A 23,072-nucleotide genomic window follows, 5' to 3' on the forward strand; every position below is an offset into this window, starting at 1 on the left:
CCAACTTTTCCAACCCACATCCTCTGGCCTCGAAGTAGTCTATATAACGTTAGCCTGTACCGTTAGCTTAGCTAGCGTTTAGTTGACTACCTGACGCGACACAGCAACTATAGTACAAAAGACGGTTAACTTTATGTGTAACGTAATATATTTAAAGTCCGGCAACGATAATATTAAATAACATTAGACCATTTTAATGTGAAAACGTGTCAAGCGCGACGTTTCGTCTCATGTGTAGACAGACTCCAGCACTCAGAGGCTGTAGCTTCCCTGGGTCTCCCGTGGTAACCGTAAACCGGAAGCGCTGGGATTGAAGGGGCTTTATGGGAGGTGTAGTTTTTTCTTGTTCGCGCGAATTTTTTTGTACTCTAATTTGATTCCAGTTTTGAGGAAAAGCTACTTTTATGTTATTTGGCTTCACAACGTTACACTTAATTGGAACTACTGTAACACTATGTCACAAAACTGACCATGTATAAATATATCTGATGTTGGCCAGTGCAAAACTGAGTCCATAAAAGTATGGTGAAATATTAGCCTATTTAAGCCTACTTACTAAAAGGTACCTCATTTTAAGTAAAGTCCTCTATTCAAAATCCTTTAGTCAATATTAACTGTATATCCCAATAGCACAAAACACCAATTTGTTGGTAAGGTGCCTTATCAGTCTCTACAGCAATACTAGAGTCTTTCACAAGGTCATAAATCAAATGGTGAGTAGGCTACCATCAGTTTAATATTAACAATATTTATTGGTGAATCTCTTTTTTTTAATGTAAACTTTAAATCTATAGTTACTTGTAGCCATCTGTCAAATAAATATAGTGGATTAAAACTATAATGTGACCCTCTGAACTGTAGTGGAGTAGATGTACTTCAATATTTTAAGTAATTCTGCACAAGAATGATTTGTGTTAAGATGCTAAAAGTCCACATCATATATAAAAAGTGTCTTGGAAGCTAAGGGTAAAAACACACAATACAACAGTTATATGGGATCCATTGTCTCAGAATATTTATTGTCCATGTGCAACTATATTTACAATAGAAAACAGGTTATACAGACAAGTTGTTTTCTATCACAAAAGCATCAAAATATGCCATAAACATGGCCAGTTTACACAGAAAGACCCTTATTATAAATAATGCTTTAACTTTGTTTAATATGTGTGCCATGGTTGTGTGATGAATTATATAAATACAGTACGTGTGTGTTGAATGGAGGAAATAACTACTCATTGAGATACTGTTTCAATTTGTCAAAGAACTGAACTCAAAATCCTTGTTTCAGATATAGTGCATAGGTTGTTGTAGTTTTGGAAGTCAGTGCTTTGACTTTAACATGTTATCCCTTGTATGTTGTGCTATGTCGATCCAGAAATAAATCCAATGAAAAATTTAAACTGTCTTCATGATCAGGAATGCTAATAGAAACTCTGGTCCAATACTTTTGCCACGAGTGTGTATTGTATTGTGTGTGTATTAAGTGAGTATTTAAGTATTGAAGCGGTCCAATCATCCTTTAACTCCCTATGTTGTTTTCCCACTCTCCAAAAAACAAATGTAGGCTACTTGTAACAAACAGAAAAGTACCATTCAATGTTGTGCAATAGGCTACATTTCTTTTCCTGAAATATTTTAGGAATCAATGTAAAGGATTACAGTAATTCATTATGATGTAACTCTGCTGTAGGCCAGCTGGCTCAGACTTGGGTTTTTTCTGTATAGTAATGCCATCAGAAGGGTAACAACAAACATCTTGTTGCATAAGAGATTAGTTGTTTTATATTCATGGGTTGAGGCTTTGCATCGTAACTAGAAAACTAATGAACTGCTCTCAGAGCAGTTAATACACATGGATGTGGTACCACACGTTTTCCACCAAAAATAATTAAGTCATTCATTGTAAAAGTATAGTTTAAACTTTAAACATGTCACATTTTAATAAAAAATACACTTCTATCTATTAGATAAATTCACTAATTATCTTACAAAGTCTAAATTTTACACAACCGTTAGGGGGAAATGTTGCTTTTCATACAATCAGACAGGTACATGTAAACATTTAAACCAGTTATAGCCAACCTCTTTGCAAAACAGTGTTGTGACTTCAAACATATGATTTTATGATATAAAACAAAGGTACTAACAGTATACTGAATGATGAATCAACCAGTTTTTAGACATGTTACTAAAAGTTAACAGATTTTGAGGGTTCAAATGATTTCTGCTGGTCAAAAAAATTAATACATTGCTAGCCCTCAACATGTCCTCTGATGTCTTCGCTGTTTTTAATACTGCTGCCGGCTGTCAAGCAGGTTCACTTTCTCTGAAAGTTCATCAAGTGGACAGAAAGTTAAGGAACATCACAATACTTGACATTCATTAAAGAATACTATAAATCAGCAGACTCAAAATTAACACTGAGATTGGCACCAATGTACTAATAGAACAAAACGATATCTGTCCAAATGGCACATTTAGAGATATAAAATGTTAACCAGATTCTAATCTTAATAATAAATTCAATCTGCGTCATCTTGGGATCACTATGAGAAGCAAAAGGATATGTTTTCTGCTCAACTCCTGAATAGTCGACTGCAGTTTCGTCTGGAACAAAATCTGAGCTTCACACTTGCAGGCATCTTGGGTTATTTCACTTCTCATTTCCTCTGAAAGAATGAACAAAAAATAAAGAGACAGTCAAAACATGTCAGTGTCAATTTACGATTTGTTGCATGGCCTGTTTGTAATACTTAATTCGGCTGCCAAGAAGAAAAAGCGACAGAGGCCGTTTGATGTTTCTCTTTGTGGATCGAGTCTAGACACCTGTGTAGGCTCCATATTCAATATGAGTCTTTGTGACAAAATCGATGAAAACGTGATGACAAACTCTGAAAAGTTGTGTGTTGTTTTTGAAAAATAACATAAGCACAATGGATATGACTGAACAATATAGCTAAGATCAGGCATAAGCATGATTCCGCTTATATGAGTGAGATCAGGAAATATGTTTAAAATCACTTTGTTAAATTAAAACAAGGAGTTACTGACATCAGGTGTGATTAGCTTAAACTGGGATTTTAAGATCCATGTTAACAATCATTTGAGCAATATACCTACATACACAGATACACCAAATCACTGACAAATATACAATCACAGCAAATAACATAAAGAAGAGGCAAACCAATTTCAACCAATTCTTTGGTCCTTTGTTGGACCAAAGTTCCCTGTGACCTCACACCACAACCTCAAATGCCTTAGCAGTCTCTCATTCCTCACACTCCAAGCACAGCACACTTTTATGTAGTTATATTCTGTGCTATAAATGATGTTGGGCTCAGTAGTCTTGGTTGCAGTCAACTGCAGACTTCTCCACAACTGAAGATTGAAAAAAAAGAAAGACATTTAGACAAATCTGCTTAGAAAATGGTCAAACCTATAGACCCTTCTAGATTATGTAAGCTTGCGTAAAATATGAAGTGATATGATAGCATTTGGAAAACTGGAATCTCACCTAAAATCCCTTTGCATAGTAGGAAGATTTAGTCCAGCACACAGTTCAACTCTTCTTTCATAAAGCCTCTTCAAATATCATTGATAAAGAGCACTTCTGGTCAGTTGTTATAACTTTGGTTGATCATATTTCCTTTGAGGGTCCATTGAAACCATGTCCATGTATGCCACACTACTTGGTAAGTTAGCACCAGTCAGACACATCTCCTCAGCTCCAGTTGAGCTCAATACTAGTTTCGGTAGACCGTAATGCTCTGGAGCTCAGGGTTTGGGGAGAAATGCTGGGCTAGAAGAACTTGTACAGTATATACAACGTAACATTCAATCCATAGTCATGATTATGTATGTTGAGGAAAAAAGAGCAGATTCTTACGTGAACATGTTTTCTGGTCTGCATTCAAAACATATCCCACTCGACACTTGCAGCTGTATGAATCATCACTGCTGATACAAATATGCTGGCAGTCATGTCCCTGAGCACATGCATCCGAGCCTGGAAAGAGACACTCCCACATCTAACTGGCTTGATAACTCAGCCAAGGAACTTGGCTACTGTTCCCATAATATTCATGTAATCACTTGTCAAACCGTAACAACAGGTATATGTGTCTAGCTCGATAGCTAGTGCCTCAGAAGGTTTTGTTGCAGAAGTCTTTGGAGCTGCTATGGAATAAGACAAAATATCTTGATATTGCACCAATTTTCACTTGAAAGGTTTCTTACGTGAGCATGTTTTCTGATCCATGTTCAATACGTATCCCACTTGACACTTGCAGATGTACGAGTTCCCATTGTTGACACAGATGTGTTGGCAGCTGTGTCCCATGGCACATGCATCAGTTTGAGAACCTGCAAAGAGAAAGTGGCACCTCAGTAACAGTTTTATGAACAGGAAAACAATCACTTAGTTTTTTGTAGAGCCACATTTACAAGAGAGGGAAGTCACATGCCATATTCTCCCACATTCTGCATATTTGCACAGGCCTAGAACAATGGAAGAGCAGGAGATATATGGGGTGTCTTAAAGACTACCTGTCTCACCAGCTCCAACTGTCCAGATCCTGTAGGGATGCTTTGTAGCTTGAAAAGTGGTGCTTTGATAATCTGACATGCTGGATCAACTCATAGTCACCAAATACTGTTAGGTATAGAAAAAGTCCAGGTGCTTACGTGAGCATGTTTTCCCATCTGCATTCAATACATATCCTGCTTCACACTTGCAGATATATGAGTCATCACTTCTGACACAAATATTCTGGCAGTCATGTCCATGGTCACATGTATCTGAACCTGAAAAGAAACACTTCCACATCTGACTGACTCGATTTGCATCAATCAGTAAGCCCTTAGTGAGCAATAGAGTCAATGGTGGGTCATTATGTTCGTACACAAATAATAGATTTTGAAGCAAACCTGAGGCACTTCATCACATCTAGAAGAAAGAGAGTTCTTACGTGAACATGTTTTCATATCTGGATTCAACACATATCCCTCATGACAATCGCAGATGTATGAATCATCATTGTTTATACAAATGTGCTGGCAATCATGTCCATTGGCACATGGATCAGAACCTGAAAAGAGACATGTTCATATGTGACTGACATCTCATGGCATCAGTCTAGAGGAGCTTGGCCTACTGAAGCCTCTGTCTGGCAACTGCAACTGTTCCTTTTACAATTGATGATAGCTGTCAAGGAGCACTTGAGCTTTTAGTGGGCCACCAGTCAACAATGGCTATGTACATCATACTTCTAGGTGTTTCAGCCCCCCTTCCTACCTGTTAAAAATAAGGTCACTATTGGGATGCTCTTGTAGTCTGGTGGTTAAGTCGTACACCAAATAACCACAACATCTTGAACATCAATTTCGTCAATGGACCTTTGATACATATCATCCCCCTTCTCACCCTATATTTCCTGTCCATATCTCCACTATTAGTGTCAAGAATTAAGGCAAAAAAGACACTATATGTGACTGATATGTGCTTAGTCAGCTCTTGCTGTCCAAATTACATTTTGGAGTCCTTTTTAACACCAGTGCTATCATATATTTTCATTCCCCTAGAAGACTGCTTCTGTAAAATTTAGTCAAGCACCTAGAAGACCATTTTTACAGTTTAGTTGTCTTACGTGAGCATGTTTTCTGGTCTGTATTCAACACATATCCCTCATGACACATGCAGATCTCAGAGTCGCCACTTGTGATGCAAACATGCTGGCAGTCATGTCTCTGGGCACATGTATCCACACCTGAAAAGTCATCTTAGTCATTACTTTGGTGAGTAAAATGTTATCTTAACCAAGAGAAATCATTGCCAAAACTATGAGAATAAGTCTTAAAGGATAAACCTACAAAAACAACAAAAAAATGTAAGGCACAGGTTCTTACGTGAGCATGTTTTCTGGTCTGCATTCAAAATATATCCCATCTCACACTTGCAGATGAATGAGCCATCAATTTTTATACAAATCTGTTGGCAGTCATGTCCCTGGGGACATGCATCCGACCCACTAACTGAAAAGAAAGATGACGCTCAGAGTCAAATGCTCTCTACCTTTTTCTGCATTTAACCAACAAACTATTAATATTAAACCGGAGTCACAATACTTAGACTTAGTAAATTACAGCCAGGGGTCTTACGTGAGCATGTTTTCTGGTCTGCATTCAACTCATATCCCTCATGACACATGCAGATCTCAGAGTCGCCACTTTGGACACAAACATGCTGGCAGTCATGTCCCTGGGCACATGTATCCACACCTGAAAAGTCATCTTAGTCATTACTTTGGTGATTTCAATGTTGTGATAACCAAGAAAAATAATTGCCAAAACTACAAAATTGGTCTCAAGATGTAGATAAACCTAAAAACGAGACACTTTCACATCTAACATTGTCTAACACCACTTTGGTCATTACTTTGGTGAGTACAATGTTGTCATAACCAAGAGAAATCATTGCCAAAACTGTGAAAAATTAGTCTCAAGATGTAGATAAAACTAAAAAATAAGACACTTTCACATCTCACATGGTCTAACACCATCAGAGAAAGAAAAAGTGGAACTTAAAGGCCATTGTCATGTGTTCTATGCCTTTTTTACATTAAAAAATATGATTGTAGTAAACCATAAACAGTCCAATAAAACATATGCACAAAACGTAAGGCACAGGTTCTTACGTGAGCATGTTTTCTGGTCTGCATTCAAAATATATCCCATCTCACACTTGCAAACATACGAGTCATCAATGTTTATACATATCTGTTGGCAGTCATGTCCCTGGGGACATGTATCCACACCTGAAAAGTCATCTTAGTCATGACTTGGGTGAGTACAATGTTAAAAGCAACAGAAAATCATTACCAAAACTATGACAACAAGTGTCAAGATGTAGATAAACCTAAAAAAAATACTACCATCACAGAGGAAAAGCCCCAATGTGGAGCTCATGATGAGCAAATACACATTTTAAAAAATTATGCCATTGTCATGAATTCTATGCCTTTACATTTAACAATATAATTGTTGTATTAAACCATAGACAGTCCAATAAAATATATGCACAAAACATAAGGCACAGGTTCTTACGTGAGCATGTTTTCTGGTCTGCATTCAAAATATATCCCATCTCACACTTGCAAACATACGAGCCATCAATGTTTATACAAATCTGTTGGCAGTCATGTCCCTGGGGACATGCATCCGACCCACTAACTGAAAAGAAAGATGATGCTCACAGTCAAATGCTCTCTACCTTTTTCTGCATTTAACCCACAAACTATTAATATTAAACTCGAGTCACAACACTTAGACATGTACATTACATGTACAGCCAGGGGTCTTACGTGAGCATGTTTTCTGGTCTGCATTCAACACATATCCCTCATGACACATGCAGATCTCAGAGTCGCCACTTCTGACACAAACATGCTGGCAGTCATGTCCTTGGGCACATGTATCCACACCTGAAAAGTCATCTTAGTCATTACTATGCCTTCTTTTTACACTTAATATATGATTGTTGTATTAAAACATAGACAGTCCAATAAAACATAAGCACAAAACGTAAGGCAAAGGTTCTTACGTGAGCATGTTTTCTGGTCTGCATTCAAAATATATCCCATCTCACACTTGCAGACATACGAGCCATCAATGTTTATACAAATCTGTTGGCAGTCATGTCCTTGGGGACATGCATCCAACCCACTAACTGAAAAGAAAGATGATGCTCAGAGTCAAATGTCCTCTACCCTTTTCTGCATTGAACCAAGGAACTATTAATATTAAACCAGAGTCACAACACTTAGTCTTAGTAAATTACAGGTACAGCCAGGGGTCTTACGTGAGCATGTTTTCTGGTCTGTATTCAACACATATCCCTCATGACATATACAGATGTATGAGTCATCACTGTTTTCACAAATGTGCTGACAATCATGTCCATGGGCACAGGGGGTTGTCCCTGTAATTCTAATGATCTCCTTGAGACCCATTAAGTTTTTACTGCCCACTCTTCATGTATAGGGAATAGAGGTTTAGTTAACTTTCCAGTGATGAGCTCTACACAACAGCATTCAGTCCAAATTCGTATTTTCTGGCTCCACAGTACATAACCAAAGCTTGAAGTTGCCTCTATCAATATTTCCATGCTAGCAATGAATCAAATTACTGTGTAATCTTGTTTACTCTCAAAGAGACAAATCAACAAAGGATTATCACTCCTCTCTGTTACTCTCAGCTCCATCAACTCTTTAGCTTCGTTTAGCTCTTTGTTTTGGTTTTTAGAGGCTGTAGATTTTTTTCGGCTAATTCAGTCTCAGCGCTCTCATGTTAAACTTGTGAACAGTGAAAACTGTATGCTAGACCGCAAACAGACAAAGTAAGCAGCTGGCTGGTAAACTAAGTGAAGCATTGAACAGGTGAAGATGTTTTTATCAGAGGTTGGTGGAGACCAAAGCAGAGTTGAAATTAGAGTAAATATTGGACCTATATTTACCTAAGTGAGGAGCATGAGTTCCACTGTGTCCAAGTGGCCAGAAAATGAAAATAATGCAGGATTAAGCTCTTTGCCCATGTACAGACTAGCAGCCTAGACTGGTGGCACAGTTTGGTGCTTCTACCCCACTGGACCTACAAAGCCCATTCAGAGGGCCAAGCTTATCTAAAACAGAAGCATGATCATGAATTGTAATTGTAAACACTGACAGAAACTTTCTGCTAACCCACGAGTCAATGAAGATGTTAGCAGATGAGCAACAGAGTGTTGCATTTAGTCTTCAAGTATCTTTCCCATTCAAGCTGAGAACTATATTTGTCTCAGAAGACAGTACCAGCCTTAATATGTGTGGTAATGCTTTCCAAGCATCTGAACTATGGTGAAAAGCACTTTACTGACACATACATATCAAAACTATTGAGAAAATCCATGTTCTTACTTGAGCATGTTTTCTGGTCTGCATTCAACACATATCCCACTTGACATGAGCAGATGTAAGAGTCATCATTGTTGGTACAAATATGCTGGCAGTCATGTCCCTGGGCACATGCATCTGAAACTGGAAAGAAACACTCTCATGTCTGACTAAAATAGTTCAGTCTAGAGATAACAGTTAGCATTTGTGCTTCTCATCACACCAGGCCTTTATTATTTCCCGCTCATTTGCGATGCTGAATAGAATCTGCCAATCTATTTAGGGCAACCCAAAACATTAGTAACAAGGGATGGTATGCAGTGTGTCTGCAAAACAAAGTGTCCAACTTACTGGTGTATAAACTTGGAAATCCATGTATTATTCCATATCCAGATTTTTACTCAAATTATTCTAAAAGGTTGGCATTTTTACCTTGAATGAAGCTTTTGCATGGTCATGCAAAAGCAAAAATAGTGGGGGTTGTGACCCTGAGACACTGGACAAAAACATCAAGTCATAGACAAAGATTCTTACGTGAGCATGTTTTCTGGTCCGGGTTCAAGACGTAGCCTGCACGACACTGGCAGTTGTATGAGTCTCCACTGTTGACACAAATGTGTTGGCAATTGTGTCCTCGGGCACATGCATCCAGACCTGAAAAGAAATACTCCAATGTCTGATTGGCTCAAGTCTAATGAAATCAATAATTTTGTGTTACAGGAATATTAGTAAGTTGTAAGTATGCAAATTTGCCATTGTGCAAATTTTAATTCTACGTAGCTGCATGCAGATTAGTTTGCTTGATCTCTGAACTCTAGGGATGTTATAGTGATTTTTGTTTTGCTTTTGTTTTAAATCCTGTGTTATTTGTAAAAGGAGGAGACGCAGTCATTTGTCACTTTCAAATGGTGCACTGTTTTTTGAATCTTCATTTTCGGACAGAAATTCCATGCAGTGCAGACCATGCAAACACAAACTCTACTGAAAGCAACAGTCTAATGCCACGTCTTCAGTAGTGACGACACTGTTGTAGATCGTTGGCCTCAGCGAAACACAGAAGAATTGGTTGAACACACTCCTCAGATTCAAGCTGTCATATACATGGCTGGAAGTAAGCCATGATTTGTGCGCAATGAGTTTGACACAACAGAGGATGTTGTGTGAAGTTTAGCTAACTTTAGCAGTTATCATGCTAGTTTGGGTGCTACCAAAAGTTGGAAAGAGAAATGTAATTTTTTTTTTTAATTTCCTAAGGAAAATTACCCAAAAGTATAGAGCTCTGGATACTTTTGCATTACTGTACCTCTTAATATCGTATTATCCTTTCTCCCACCGAGAAAGTCTCAACTCCGACACTACAAAGTCTGTTCTTATTTTCCAATTTCTAATAGAACCAAACTTATAATTGCAACAAGCAGCTGGGCTGGATCAGGCATTCCTGTAGCCAATATGTATTAAGTATTAAAATAAATATAAATATATGTATATGTATAAAAAGTATATGTAGAATATATGTAAATGTCTCACATCACAGGTCATTTTTATCATTTTTAATCAATATTCTCATCTAATGTTCTGCAAAAAGCAAATAAACCATATTTCCCAAAATGTCACGGTATTCTTTTAAACAGGGCATATTTTGTTTATGTCATATGTTTTCTTAAAAATATCTGTAATTCTAAAAATTTCAGCTCAAGTAAGTTTTAGTCGAATTTAGCGCAAGCTAATTCACAAGCTAGTGTAGTTTTCCCCCGCAGGATATTGGCCAAAATACACCAGGCACAGACATGGCATGGCGTGTCTGTTGCAGCATGGCCATAACAGAATGTGTCCATTATAATGAACTGAAGCTGCTACACTGACACATCTGTTTTTGTGTGGCTTGTCTATTTTTTCCTCTACATGTGACTACATGGCCGTCTAAAAGATGAAACTACATACAACTGTATAGAAAAATGTGTATAATAATGAATCTGTTTTGTACTAGAAGCAATCGACACAGCATAGAAACCTTGTGGAGTTTTCTTCATTGCACATTTAAATAAAATCAATCAAATGTGTATACATGTTCTCTTAGTCAAAACAATGTAGTTAATTCATTCAATATTAGTTAATAAGGCCCACATTTCCAAACCCTGCATAACCAACTCATATATGCAGTGATGGAGATGTAGTTGGTTTAGCTGGTAGAAAACCCAGCTCAGGCCTGCCTATGTGACATGCCCCGTCCGTTCCTGGCATATTTCAGCTATAAAAGGCCATTAATGTTCAGTAAGAACAGTCCAAACTGTGGACCTCGACAGCCTGGCAGATTGTCAAGTAACTGAGCAGGGTGCACGGCATAAGGCAAAAGAAGCAGCGCAAAGTGCTAACCCTGTGAAACGTATAGGCAGCATCATATTAGGTTTAAACCATTTTAAAGTACTCAAGGTTGTAGGATTTGCTCTGAATTGGCAGATCGACCTGTAATCAGTGGTTTTTCTTCTTCTTTACATTGGTTAGCACATGGAATATTGTACATGTTTAATGCTGACTGCATTAAATACACAACACTACTGTATCACCATCTGCATGGCAACAGTAATGTAGTGAACACCTTTTTGAGGGAAATCTAAACACAACAAGTGGCGGTTGATTACTAGTACCCTACTAGTACCCTGCCCTTGTTCTTAAGACCAAAGAAGAAGACCACTGACTTTAGAATGGAGATTCCCCCTATGGTGCTGCCCATATGATCACAAGTGTATTTAAAAGGATGAATTTGACATACCATCGTTTCCTTTATCGCCGTTTTCATTATTTATCCCATTACCGTCTTTTCTGTCACCTAGGCCTAGTCCGTAATCATCATTTCCACTTCCCTCATCATCCTTACCACACAAGGTTTCCCTAAATTTGGAAGTGAGCTTCTCTATGACACCATAGGTCTCCACATAGAAGACATGGTCATCCAGAGGTTGGCTGGCCATGAGGCGGAGGGACATCATATCAGCTCTGTCTACTCCCACTGCGTAGATCTCAATCCCAGATGCTCGAGCAGCGGCTGATACCTCTTCCACCTTGTCCTGGGGTCTCCCGTCCGTCACTATGATGGCTACTTTGGTGATGCTCGTGGAGGTAGTTCTGGCCCCTGCCTCCGCTGTGAAAGCTTTCTCCATGGCAGTCTGGATGGCCATGCCTGTCATGGTACCTGAAGACAAGGGCTCAATTCGGGCCAGGGCCTGTTTCATGGCAGACTTGTCAAAATAGGTCTTGAGTAGGAACTCGATCTGCACTGTGCTGGCATAATTGACGAGGCCTACTCGTGTGGCATCTGAGCCAACCTCCAAGCTGTCCACCATGTCTTGCAGGAACTCCTTGGCCTTTTCAAACTCAGCAGGACGTACACTGCGGGAACTGTCAATGATGAACACCAGGTCTATAGGCCGATTTCTGCAGTTTGATCTTGTTGCTGTAAAAAATGGATGTGATGAAGTGTTTTTGGATTAACATTACAATACTACAACCACCAAAGATACTAAAAGATAACCAGAGCTACTGGTGTTAACTGATGTTGAGATAGATCAATCGGTTCATGTGCAAGGCTCAAAGAAACAGTGATCTGACAGCTGGTGTTCTGCTGGGGCTAAACATTTTACTTGAAATTTTTATACAGTATCTCAATACACCATTATTAAATCCCCAAATTTTCACTCATCTCAGTGTTGATTACTTTAAGTCATCGCTTCATGATGGAAATACTAGTAACAAAACCCCTACACCTAGTACCTGGGGAGAGTACCTTAAAGTCAATCAATACCATTAACCTATGCGTAAATTAATATTCTGAAGAGCATGACTCATTTTCAACGAATTCCTAACTTCAGTATCGGTGGACTTTTCCATGAAGTCCTTTCCAAGAACTTCATCAGAGAAATGTTAAACTTTTCAACCTAATAAATGAGAAACAAACTTTATGAGATGAATATGTTAAGAGGGCTGCAGTGGCTTTTAATGCCAATTAATTGTGAGACTTTAAAGTCCCCCTACCCTCAAATATGTGTTTTGTTTGTGGAAAATGTCCACATCAGACACAAATTATTACCGAAAGCAGATGATGTCTTAAAACATATCCGGGCAAGGTCTTTAAAATGGGCCAGTAAAGGCGGTCCACAACTCCAACTATGCCTTTTGAGGGTTGAATGATTAGATGTTACTTTAATGATCAGTCTCTGGTGGATGCAGGAGAGCTGCTCCAGTCTCGAGCAGGCTGCCAAGATGCAGATGGTGCTGCTTTGTGTTGCAGCTGTGAGAGCGGCTGGTGATGGGAGGGCTAATAGCAATAAAACCCAGAATTACTGCCACCAGCTTTGCCAAGAGAGAGGGAAAAAGGCACAGGGGGACGTGTTGGAGCATGCTTTGATTTAACTCAAGCAAACTGACATGGGCAAGGACATAAATGATTATTAGCTTAATAACACTTTCCATATGTGTCACAGAAGGAAATTGAGCTTTTTGGGCAGAGGACAAATGTGTACAGTATATTTTACTGTTCAGTGATGCAATCATATTGTCTAATTTTGAATGTTGTACAGCCTTGTAAAAGCTAATAACTTATAACTAAAATCTACGATGTACAGTTGGTATTGATATTTTCATTATGACTGTTGAAAGTTTTAGGTTGTGCTCTGTTGCTGATCTTATAGGCCTACCTGTTAAATTATGAATAACACATCTATAACCCATACATTTGACTTACAGACTTCAAAAGACTACAAAACACATATTCCTGGCTATAGGTGCAACATGAGAACAACATTAAGCCTTTTTTTTATTTTGCAGTGGACAGATTTTTTTTATCCAAGCTGTCTGGATTATAAAACATTTGTTGATTCAGAAATATCATCTGAACTGAAGATCGCATGTATTTTTCAAAAAATCTGAACAGTATGAATGTCATTGCGGATATATTAAAAAGCACAAACTGGGCGATGCTGACCACACACAGACTACAGTGCATGCACGATATAATTACCCAGGTCCCTGATATGATAAGTTATAATAATAACAGTATGCAAAAAAAGGAAAAATTGTTATAGCCAGTCCAGAAAACATTTTGGGCCATTTCACAACCACTGGTGCAAAGTAATTAGTACATTTACTGAAAACATATTTGTGTATCAGAACTTTTCTTCTTTCCTCTCCCATTAATCATGAACAGTCTAGTCATTTGTCTGGTGACCCTTTGGAGGGGCCCCACCCGAACCACTGGACTAATCTAGCTAACTGTATATAAAGTAGTTGAAACTAGCTCCAACAGTAACATGCTCTTTACACACTGATGTTTCACTATTAATAATCTAATGATATAATATATAATAATATATCAGTCAGAGGGACCAAACCACTACTTTTACTGTAATACTGCATACTACATCACTCATAATACTTGTACTTTTATTGAAGTAGGAATTGTCATGCAAGACTTTTACTTGTAATGGAGTATTTTTTTTTTCATTGCTGTATTGGCACTTCAACTGAAGTACAGGATCTGAATACTTTTTCCACCACTGTTCACAACTTCACAAATCTGTACAAACCATGCATGCATGGGAAATATACATTAAAAGGTTATTACAGCACAGAACAGCACTCACAGGAGGATGGATACTGACAACAAACATACACATGACACATGATATCTACCAACTAACCTCCATTGACAGCTGTCCCTCTGTCTTGCGTTAGGTAGTTGTTGGTACCTGTCCGGCCACCCTTCTGCTGGAAGCCTCGGCCGTTGTATTCAATCAGCTGGACGTCTTGAAAACGTTCAACACTTGGCATTTCATCAGAGGTTAATTCGATGGATTTGACATTTCCAAGGCGCTGGTGGCCCCTTGTAGAGACACGCGGGGACACTCGGGAGACTGAGGGACTAATTGAGTGGATCTGCCGGTGGCGTGACCCAAACTGGGGGGCAATTGCCAGGGATCCCGATACCTGGATGCCAATGAAACACATCAGTCCCCACGTTAATGAAATCATGTCGCCTGCACAGGATGGGGTTTGCTTCTGGCTCTGGGTGTCCTTCGGTCCACTGCCTCAGCGGACTGTAGCCTATTTATATGATCTGCTCCACCACTGCGCACAGGGCGTGGGGAACAAGAGGCCCAATCCACTGACATGTGAGGGAAGTGCATAAGGGTGTATGGTTTGAGTGTGGCTGTGTTTGTTTCACATCAATCTGTGCTGGAAAAACAGAAATCATTTTATTTCTCCCAGATTTCAGGATTTGATGAAATTCTGATATTACAACCACGCGCATGAAGATTGATTATTTGTTAATGTACAATTCTCTTTTTGTTATAGGTCCGTGATAAAAAATAGTCAATTACATTATTACTATATCCTATGTAATTGTAAAATTATCATTTACATTTTCCTGGAAAGTCTCATGAAAGTGTCCAGTGTCCAGTACGCCACACCTTCAATTGAATAAATACAATTAATAACCATTCTTCCTGTTCATACTGACCATTAGAAGACCCCTAATGTGGGGGACAAAATCCACAGTCCTCCTGCAAAAATGTATTTCAAAGTTGATCTGAAGCTAATATGAAGCTTCAGTCGTCCAAATGAGTCAAATCAAGTCTTTTATGTTTTAATGTCACAGTGTTTTTAGTGGCAAAGTCCCTCTTTTTGTTACTATACTTCCCATTAAGAGGGAATTCAATGCTAAAAAGACTGTGAATGTGTAAGATATCACTTGATAGGACTAGACCATTATAGATTTCGTCTCCCATCACTTACATTGAAAACATATTTGAAGGAGATCATTCAATAGCCACTAAGAACAGGAGGAATGATTACAGTGTTCATTTTTAGACAGGCTTTAAAAATTGTGAACTTGTACTTTAATTGCCAGCATTAATAGAAGAGTCCTTTTACCACAAGAGTCAGCTGAACATGTCTACAAGCATGCACAAAGAACACATTTTCCATCTACAAATAAATAAACATAAATTCATTCTTACATAGCCTGCACTAGTGCACATTTTCATACTTACAATAGACTACTGCTATAGAAACATGAGAGAGCAATAATCATGAAAGTGTTACATTCAGTGTCTTCAATTCATTTGTAATAGTCATGAATGATGAACAGTCTAGTCAGAATATGTTGTAGTTGACTGGAACAAGTAAGAAGTAAAAATATCCATTTTGTCATATCCACATATACCATATTTTTCCTGGTTAAATTAATAACTTTCACAATCCTGACCTCAACTGGTAGGTATAAGTAATAACTTACTATAAATGACCTCAGAGGCCAGACACAGTATCTATTTCTAGGATTGTTTGAGCAAAAAACAATAACAAAAACAAAATCCCTATTTTGATAGAATATTTGAATACTCAGTGAGTACAGTTTTCAATATCAAGATCAAGAACTTTATTTGCCTTTTGTGCTTGCATACATAGGATCTCTTGTGCGGTTGTTTGTTCAGAGAGTCAAGTCAAGTTAAAAAAACACACAAGAAAGACATAAATCTATAAAACATATAGTTCTCTAGAAATAAAAAGAAAGTGCATAAAACTCTTTATAATAGGAAAGTGAGTGCATTGTAAATTGCACAAAACGCTATATAGAAGTGTAGATTGCATTTTAAATTGCACAGGCCCAGGAGACAATATAATATAATATAATATCATATAATATCATATAATATAATATGAGGTAGGTCAGGACATCAGTTCATTTTGTTTTGGCCAAGAGTCTCTCTGTAGCAGGGAAGAAGCTCTTAAAAAAGCGTGTTCTGTGTGTGGTGATGCTGTCCGCTCGTCTGTGTCTAAGGTTGTATGTGCAGTTTTTGTGTTTGAGCAGGAAGTGAGCTGGATGTAATGTGTCTCTGATTATTCTCTCTGCTCTTTTTTGACAGCGCTGTGTGTAAATTGTGTCCATGGAGGGGAGTTCCGTTCTGATAATCCTCTCTGCAGTCTTTATGACTCTTTGCAGAGCCTTCCTCTCTGTCTGTGTGGTGTTTCCATACCAGACAGTGATGCCTGTGGTGAGGATGCTCTCTATCAGTCCTTTGTAGACCTGGGTGAAAGGGCAACAGTGCAGACCAGCTTTTCTGAGCAGCCTGATGAAGTACAGTCTCCGCTGGGCTTTTTTCACTGTGGCAGCAGTGTTCAAAGTCCAGTTCAGATCAGATATAACTTGTAGCCCCAGGAATCTGTAACTGTCAGCCCTCTCCACCTCAGTCCCCTTGATGATGAGGGGCTGCAGGGGGGGTGTTTTTTTCTGAAGTCCATTAACATTTCTCTTGTCTTGTCTGTGTTGAGGCTCAGATTGTTCACCTCACCATAGGCAAGAATGTCGTTCACCAGACTCTTGTAGCCCGACCCGCCCCCCCACCGATGAGGCCCAGGATGGTGGTATCATCCACATACTTAATTATGATGGTATTGGATTATAATGCAGGCTTTTTTTCACTAAAACAAAAAGTGGCACTCCAACATTCAAAATGAAGTCAAATTCAGAGACCTGCCCAATTCTGGACCAGTTTATCCACTCAACACTAGGTTCATACAGACACATGAGGAATGAATCATCCTCTGTGAACAGTTCAAATCACCATGTTGTTCTCGTGCCAGTCGAGTTCATTTGATATGTGCGATGTGTGTGTGCTTTGCATCACATTATTGAATGTGTCTGACAATGCAAATGATCCTGTCTGACTTCCCCCTAAGAGGAAGTTATTGAGGTGTTGTTCAAGAATCGGTTCATACGGTTGAGAGAGGAACCAATGCACACATGTGTTTTTGCGCCTGTGTATCCACAATGTTCTGGTTCAAGTTATTTTTCACAATGAGCATATTTTGCCTGTGTTCAGGAGAGAATGTCTCTCTGCATGCATATTCTCCCGGGGATATCATCATTGGAGGACTTTTCCCTATTCACTTAAACACCAATAGAACAACAATGCCAGGACCAGTCTCCTGTACTGCGTAAGTATGACCTCACTGAAATGAATCCATTTAAATGACGTATAACTTCACTTTATGAACTTGTATTCATTTCATTACTTATACCAATTTTCACAGCTATGATATCAAAATATTCCTACACACTCAAGTGATGATATACGCGATCAGAGAAATAAATCAACGCAGACCAAGGGCTCTACCCAACATCACCATTGGATATGACATCTATGACACTTGTGGAGATGTCACCTTGGCCATCAGAGCCACACTGAAGCTGCTGGAGAACCAGTCACACCCTCAGAGCTGTTTAATGCCTGTAAACGTTCAATCTGCTTTACCTGAACCCAGAACAAAGGTGGTGATTGGTGAGAGGTTTTCTGAAGTGTCCATAGCTGTCGCACGAGTTCTTGCTCTGTCATCACTTGCCCAGGTTTGTCTGCACTTGTACTTGATACTGTCAGATTACAGTAAGAAGTGCAAAATGTATTGTTTTAGGCTAATGATTAACATGAGCTAATGACAGGATTCCTGTCTAAATCTACGAGTTTGTAACTTTACTAATATAATAGCAATTATTTTGACTTTGAATGCATCTCTGTTGCTGAACTGCATGCAGAACAATTTTTACATGGTATACTCCTGTTTTCCACAGATTAGTTATGCATCGACGAGTGAGCTTCTCAGCAAGAAGTTGAAGTTCCCCACTTTTCTCCGTACAGTATCAAGTGATGAATATCAGACAAAGGCCATTGCTCAGCTGGTGAAGAAGTTCAACTGGAAAACAGTGGCCATTATAGGAAGTGATGATGAGTATGGGAAGTATGGCAGTGATCGGCTTAGGGACAACTTAATTGAAATGAAGGACATCTGCATTGAATTCATTGACATACTGCCTGGTTACTTTTCCAAGAACACATCCCAAGCCAGTAAGAAGCTGGAGAAACTGGTCAGCAAAATCCAAAATTCCTTTGCCGAAGGCATTGTCGTGTTCACCAAGGCCTCCAATGTTGCAATCATTATAAAAAAAGCTATTCAATACAACCTCAAAAGAACTTGGATTGCAAGTGATACGTGGTCCACCTCGTCAAAGATCTCAGCAATACAAGACATTGAGAGGGCCGGGCAGGTTTTCGGATTCATCTTTAAGAAGAATGAGGTGCCTGGTTTTAAGGACTACGTCATGTCAATGTTCAGTGGAACCACCAATGCCATCCTTGAACATTATCTGACTAAATATCCATTCTGTTCGGGTCAGTCTAAGGACAACGACTGCCAATGGGGGTCAAAGCAGTGTCTGGATCCAAGCTGCTTGGCCAGTTACATTGACCAGGATGAATCATACAGTTTGTACTTAGCTGTAAAAGTCATCGTTGAAGGTCTCAGACGTTTGCTGAAATGCAACAACCAACAGTGTCAACGCAGTGCCAAGTTTACAGCCTCCGAGGTATAGTAGAATTATCTTTCTGCCACATTTTACATTAGTGTAGTATGTTATTAAAGCTTTTTTGGTAAGTGCTGTCTTGCAGAGGTAGAAGAGAAAATCAAAACACTCTTATGCTACTCCAGTAAATATAAGGTTATGGCTACCAGTTAAGTTCAGTGTAAAGATTAAAGACTAAACATTGGGAAACATTATATGGAAGATTTAAAATGCTGAAATAAGAACAAAATCAAACAAAGAAATGAAGCGAAATAAAATACACGCAAGCAAGTTTTTTATTCAAAAATATAAAGTGGGTTATGTGCTATGTCTATTTCTTACAGATTGTGAAATTTACAACCTTGAAAAGTTATCTTGTAGACACATTTAGTTTTTAAAGCAAGAGATTTTAAAATAGAAAGAAAAAGTTTAGAACTGTTATGTATCTGATAAATGTAAAGACACAGCCAGCAGCTGTTTACATGTTGTTTGTTTAATCTGTGCAAAAAAGTATATTTATTATGGACTATTCTGTTTTGTGTTACAGACTATTTGTAACTCTTTGGTTGTTGTATGTAAATAATAATAACAATAATAGTAATGTCAACAAGCAGTCTGGGCTTTAAGTGGCTTCTGGCTGGATTTACCTTTTATATTACAGTTGTGAGAATAGTGGTATTAAGGTATTTCCCAAACTATTTCTTTAAATGAACAAAAATTACAATGTCTTTTTTTGTTATTGACAAAATTTCCAACTATTTTGGAAGTATTCTCTATAAAATATGATATAGTTCTCCCTTTATGGATTACAGCTGTCATTTAATATGTCTTAATTTTACCAGACATCAGTGTAGTTTTGTTTATGTTTCTTTTCACAGCTTCTCATGGAAATCAGGAAAGTCAACATCACTGTGGACACCACGCATATATTCTTTGACAGCAATGGAGACCCCAGTTTAGGATATGACATTGTATATTGGAACATGACTCCATCCACACAGCCCACGCGCATAGAAACCATTGGAGAGTACTGGCCAAATGGAAAAATTCTTGTTCCAGATGATCTTGTCAAAAAAATGCGCACAGAAATGGTGAGGTCAAAATTTCATTACATATTTATGCCCCCAAATAATGTATGAGTGCTGACTCTGTGTTGTCTTTTAAGGAAAGTGCTTACAACTGCTCAAAGAAGTGTAAACCAGGACACGAGCTGAAAAAGCAAGATGGCCGTTGCTGCTATCAGTGTGTTTTATGTTTAGAAGGAGACATTTCCTTGGGAGACCGTAAGTATTGTATTAATAATCTCAAACAACATAACGATGTCTGCACATAACTAAACTGTTTTCTTCCTGTATAAAATATCCACTACCTCTAATAGCAAAAGTCCCATCCCATCTCTAAAAATCTAAATTTTTTTAATTAAAAAACATCAGATTTATTACATTACTATATGATCCTCAAAGAAAATGTACATACTAAACACTTTGAAAACTTGAAACTCTCTAATACACCAAAAAGTATGTTCAGGTTAAATTATCATTGTATCCAAAGACAGGTCCACATTCAATACTCTACTGTCACACTATCACATGTGATGCTAATCAGATGCTGTGGTTTAATACTTCCTCATTTATGAAAATCCATAGAATTCAACATTTGAGGAAGTCTCACGTAACCTTTTTATCCTCCAATTCATGCTAAATTATTCCACTGTTGAAACTGCATTTCTTTGTGTGTTCCTATAGGTGAGGAGTGTAAACCCTGCAGCAAGGATCAGTATTCATCTCAAGAAAGGAATAAGTGTTTGAATAAAACTATTATATTTCTAGCTTGGACAGATCCCTTCATTGTATTTTTGAGTTCATTTAAAGTCTTAGGGATCATTATTACTGTTGTGTTTGCTGTTTTGTTTACAATCTATCGTAGCACTCCTGTTGTAAAGGCGGTTGGAGGTTACTTGTGTTTCTTGGAGCTTTTTTCCTTGCTGGCCTGCTTCTGCCTTACATTCAGCTTCATAGGGAAACCCACTAAGGCTTCCTGCATGCTTGGCCTGCCTATCTTTGGCATAGCCTTTTCCCTCTGTATCTCCTGCATTCTGGCCAACCTGCTCCAAATCTTAGTAGGCTTCAGCTTTGACTTGGAGATAGGATCCTGGCTAAAGAGGCTCAATCAGCCGATAGCTGTGGTGGCCATTATCTCAGGGATCCAGATGGCCTTGTGTGTGCCATGGCTGTACTTTAACCCGCCATTTCCAAAAGAGGAAAGATCAATTAAGACCATCCTGCTGCACTGTCATAAAGGCTCCATTGCTTTCTTTATAGCCATGTTATGTTACAATGCTCTCTTGGCCTTCATCTGTTTCATGTTTGCTTTCAAAGGAAAGAAACTGCCAGATTTATATAAAAATGCAAGTTTAATCACCATTAGTATGCTTCTGTTTCTAATCATTTGGATCGTCTTCACCCCTGTTTATATCAGTTCGATTGGGAAATATGAACAAGCAATAGAAATCGCTGCCATTCTCATTTCTACCTACAGTATCCTCATATGTCACTTGGCCCCCAAGTGTTACATTATGGTGTTCAAAAAGGAGATTAATAATGAGAACGCCATTACTGAGTATATTAGGAAGCATTATGAGCAGAAAGGTATCCCTGTGGTGAAATCCTAATCCAATACGCACATCAATAAGTCCTTTGCAGGAGCAGGGTAATTATCATCTGAGCAGAAAGACTTTCTCTACTGTGACACGTGTTAGTGTGTTGTCACTCATAGTATGTACAGTATGGGTTTGTGCTACATGTATCCTGACATATGGAAGTATTTACTGTGGGTTTTGTTCTGTATGCAGATAAGACGTTTCCAAGGTTGCATCAAATAAACTAGAGCTGCACTGATCCCGACACTGATATTTGATATGGGCCGATCTGATATGATACCATTACAAGTATCAATTCAGCAAATTTATATCTATGTTATTATTTGTTCCAGTTTGGTTTGACAATATTAAGAGAGCAATGCTCTAAGGCCTTTGCACATGAGAGAATGATCCCAGTCTCTTCCGCACAGCGAGGCATACAGTTTATTCTTTAAACACTGGTACCAGATCGGGACTCAGTACTGGCCGATACCCAAAGCTCAGGTATAAGTGTCATATCACTGCATCCCTGGTTACAACCACCATTACTAAATCATGATGTTTTGTAAAGACATTAAGCTTTGGCATATGATCCTCCTGTAAATATGTATATTGTCCATTTTTCTGTATTTTTAAAAAATATTTTCAATCATATTGTCTTTCAGATAGGAATACTCAAACAATCATATATGTGTGATGTGATCATTCTGATTAACTTGTAACTAAATGACATTACTGAGTGATACAGTTTCTGTTTAAGTGCATACGCAAATGGTGTGATAGATGCAGTTTTTGTCTTGTGTAAAATAAAGGTCAGAAATGACACGTACACATGTCTGAGCATGAACATTATTTGAGAAGAGATTCGTTAGTGTGTATTTGGATTGCACACTGGAATGCCAGATCAATTACTTTGCATTATGTTTAAAAAACAGTTGATTGGGAAGGAAAATAACTGAAATGTGACTCTTTTTAAAGGCACCTCAACTGTATGCCATGTTGAGAAAGTTGCAATGATTAAAACACTTCCTTTTTACAAACACTAGATGGAGCTCTTGAAACATCCTGCATCCAGTTTACTTATAAATCCCCTCCAAACATGATTTAAAACACA

General features: G+C 38.3%; 2 protein-coding genes across 2 annotated transcripts; one reads left to right on the forward strand and one right to left on the reverse strand.

Moving 5' to 3' along the window:
- Positions 1-2,291: 2,291 nt before the first annotated feature.
- LOC128374975 (matrilin-3-like) lies at positions 2,292-14,954 on the reverse strand. The gene is made up of 7 exons (XM_053335193.1): positions 14,624-14,954; positions 11,806-12,381; positions 9,465-9,584; positions 4,980-5,093; positions 4,240-4,368; positions 2,571-2,675; positions 2,292-2,344 (listed from the first exon to the last, which is right to left on the reverse strand). The coding sequence occupies exons 1-7, from the start codon at positions 14,952-14,954 to the stop codon at positions 2,292-2,294; spliced, it is 1,428 nt and encodes a 475-aa protein (XP_053191168.1).
- On the forward strand, positions 14,953-21,991 carry LOC128374976 (G-protein coupled receptor family C group 6 member A-like). The gene is made up of 9 exons (XM_053335194.1): positions 14,953-15,094; positions 16,964-17,061; positions 17,256-17,280; positions 17,807-17,921; positions 18,018-18,330; positions 18,553-19,344; positions 20,199-20,416; positions 20,491-20,603; positions 21,066-21,991. Exons 1-9 carry the CDS (start codon positions 14,953-14,955, stop codon positions 21,989-21,991), a joined length of 2,742 nt encoding a protein of 913 aa, XP_053191169.1.
- Positions 21,992-23,072: the final 1,081 nt, after the last annotated feature.

The sequence above is a fragment of the Scomber japonicus genome, chromosome 16 (genome assembly GCF_027409825.1).
Source record: "Scomber japonicus isolate fScoJap1 chromosome 16, fScoJap1.pri, whole genome shotgun sequence".
In the NCBI taxonomy this organism is placed as follows: Eukaryota; Metazoa; Chordata; class Actinopteri; order Scombriformes; family Scombridae; genus Scomber; species Scomber japonicus.

Coding starts and splice junctions, on each gene's coding strand:
- LOC128374975 (XM_053335193.1), bottom strand. CDS start 14,954: ATGATTTCATTAACGTGGGGACTGATGTGTTTCATTGGCATCCAGGTA. Junction 5,094..9,464: donor GGACCAGAAAACATGCTCAC/GTAAGAATCTTT, acceptor GTCTCTTTTCAG/GTTCTGATCCATGTGCCAAT. Junction 4,369..4,979: donor GAATCCAGATATGAAAACAT/GTTCACGTAAGA, acceptor TTCTCTTTGCAG/GTTCTCAAACTGATGCATGT.
- LOC128374976 (XM_053335194.1), top strand. CDS start 14,953: ATGTCGCCTGCACAGGATGGGGTTTGCTTCTGGCTCTGGGTGTCCTTC. Junction 19,345..20,198: donor CCAAGTTTACAGCCTCCGAG/GTATAGTAGAAT, acceptor TTCTTTTCACAG/CTTCTCATGGAAATCAGGAA. Junction 20,604..21,065: donor AGACATTTCCTTGGGAGACC/GTAAGTATTGTA, acceptor GTGTTCCTATAG/GTGAGGAGTGTAAACCCTGC.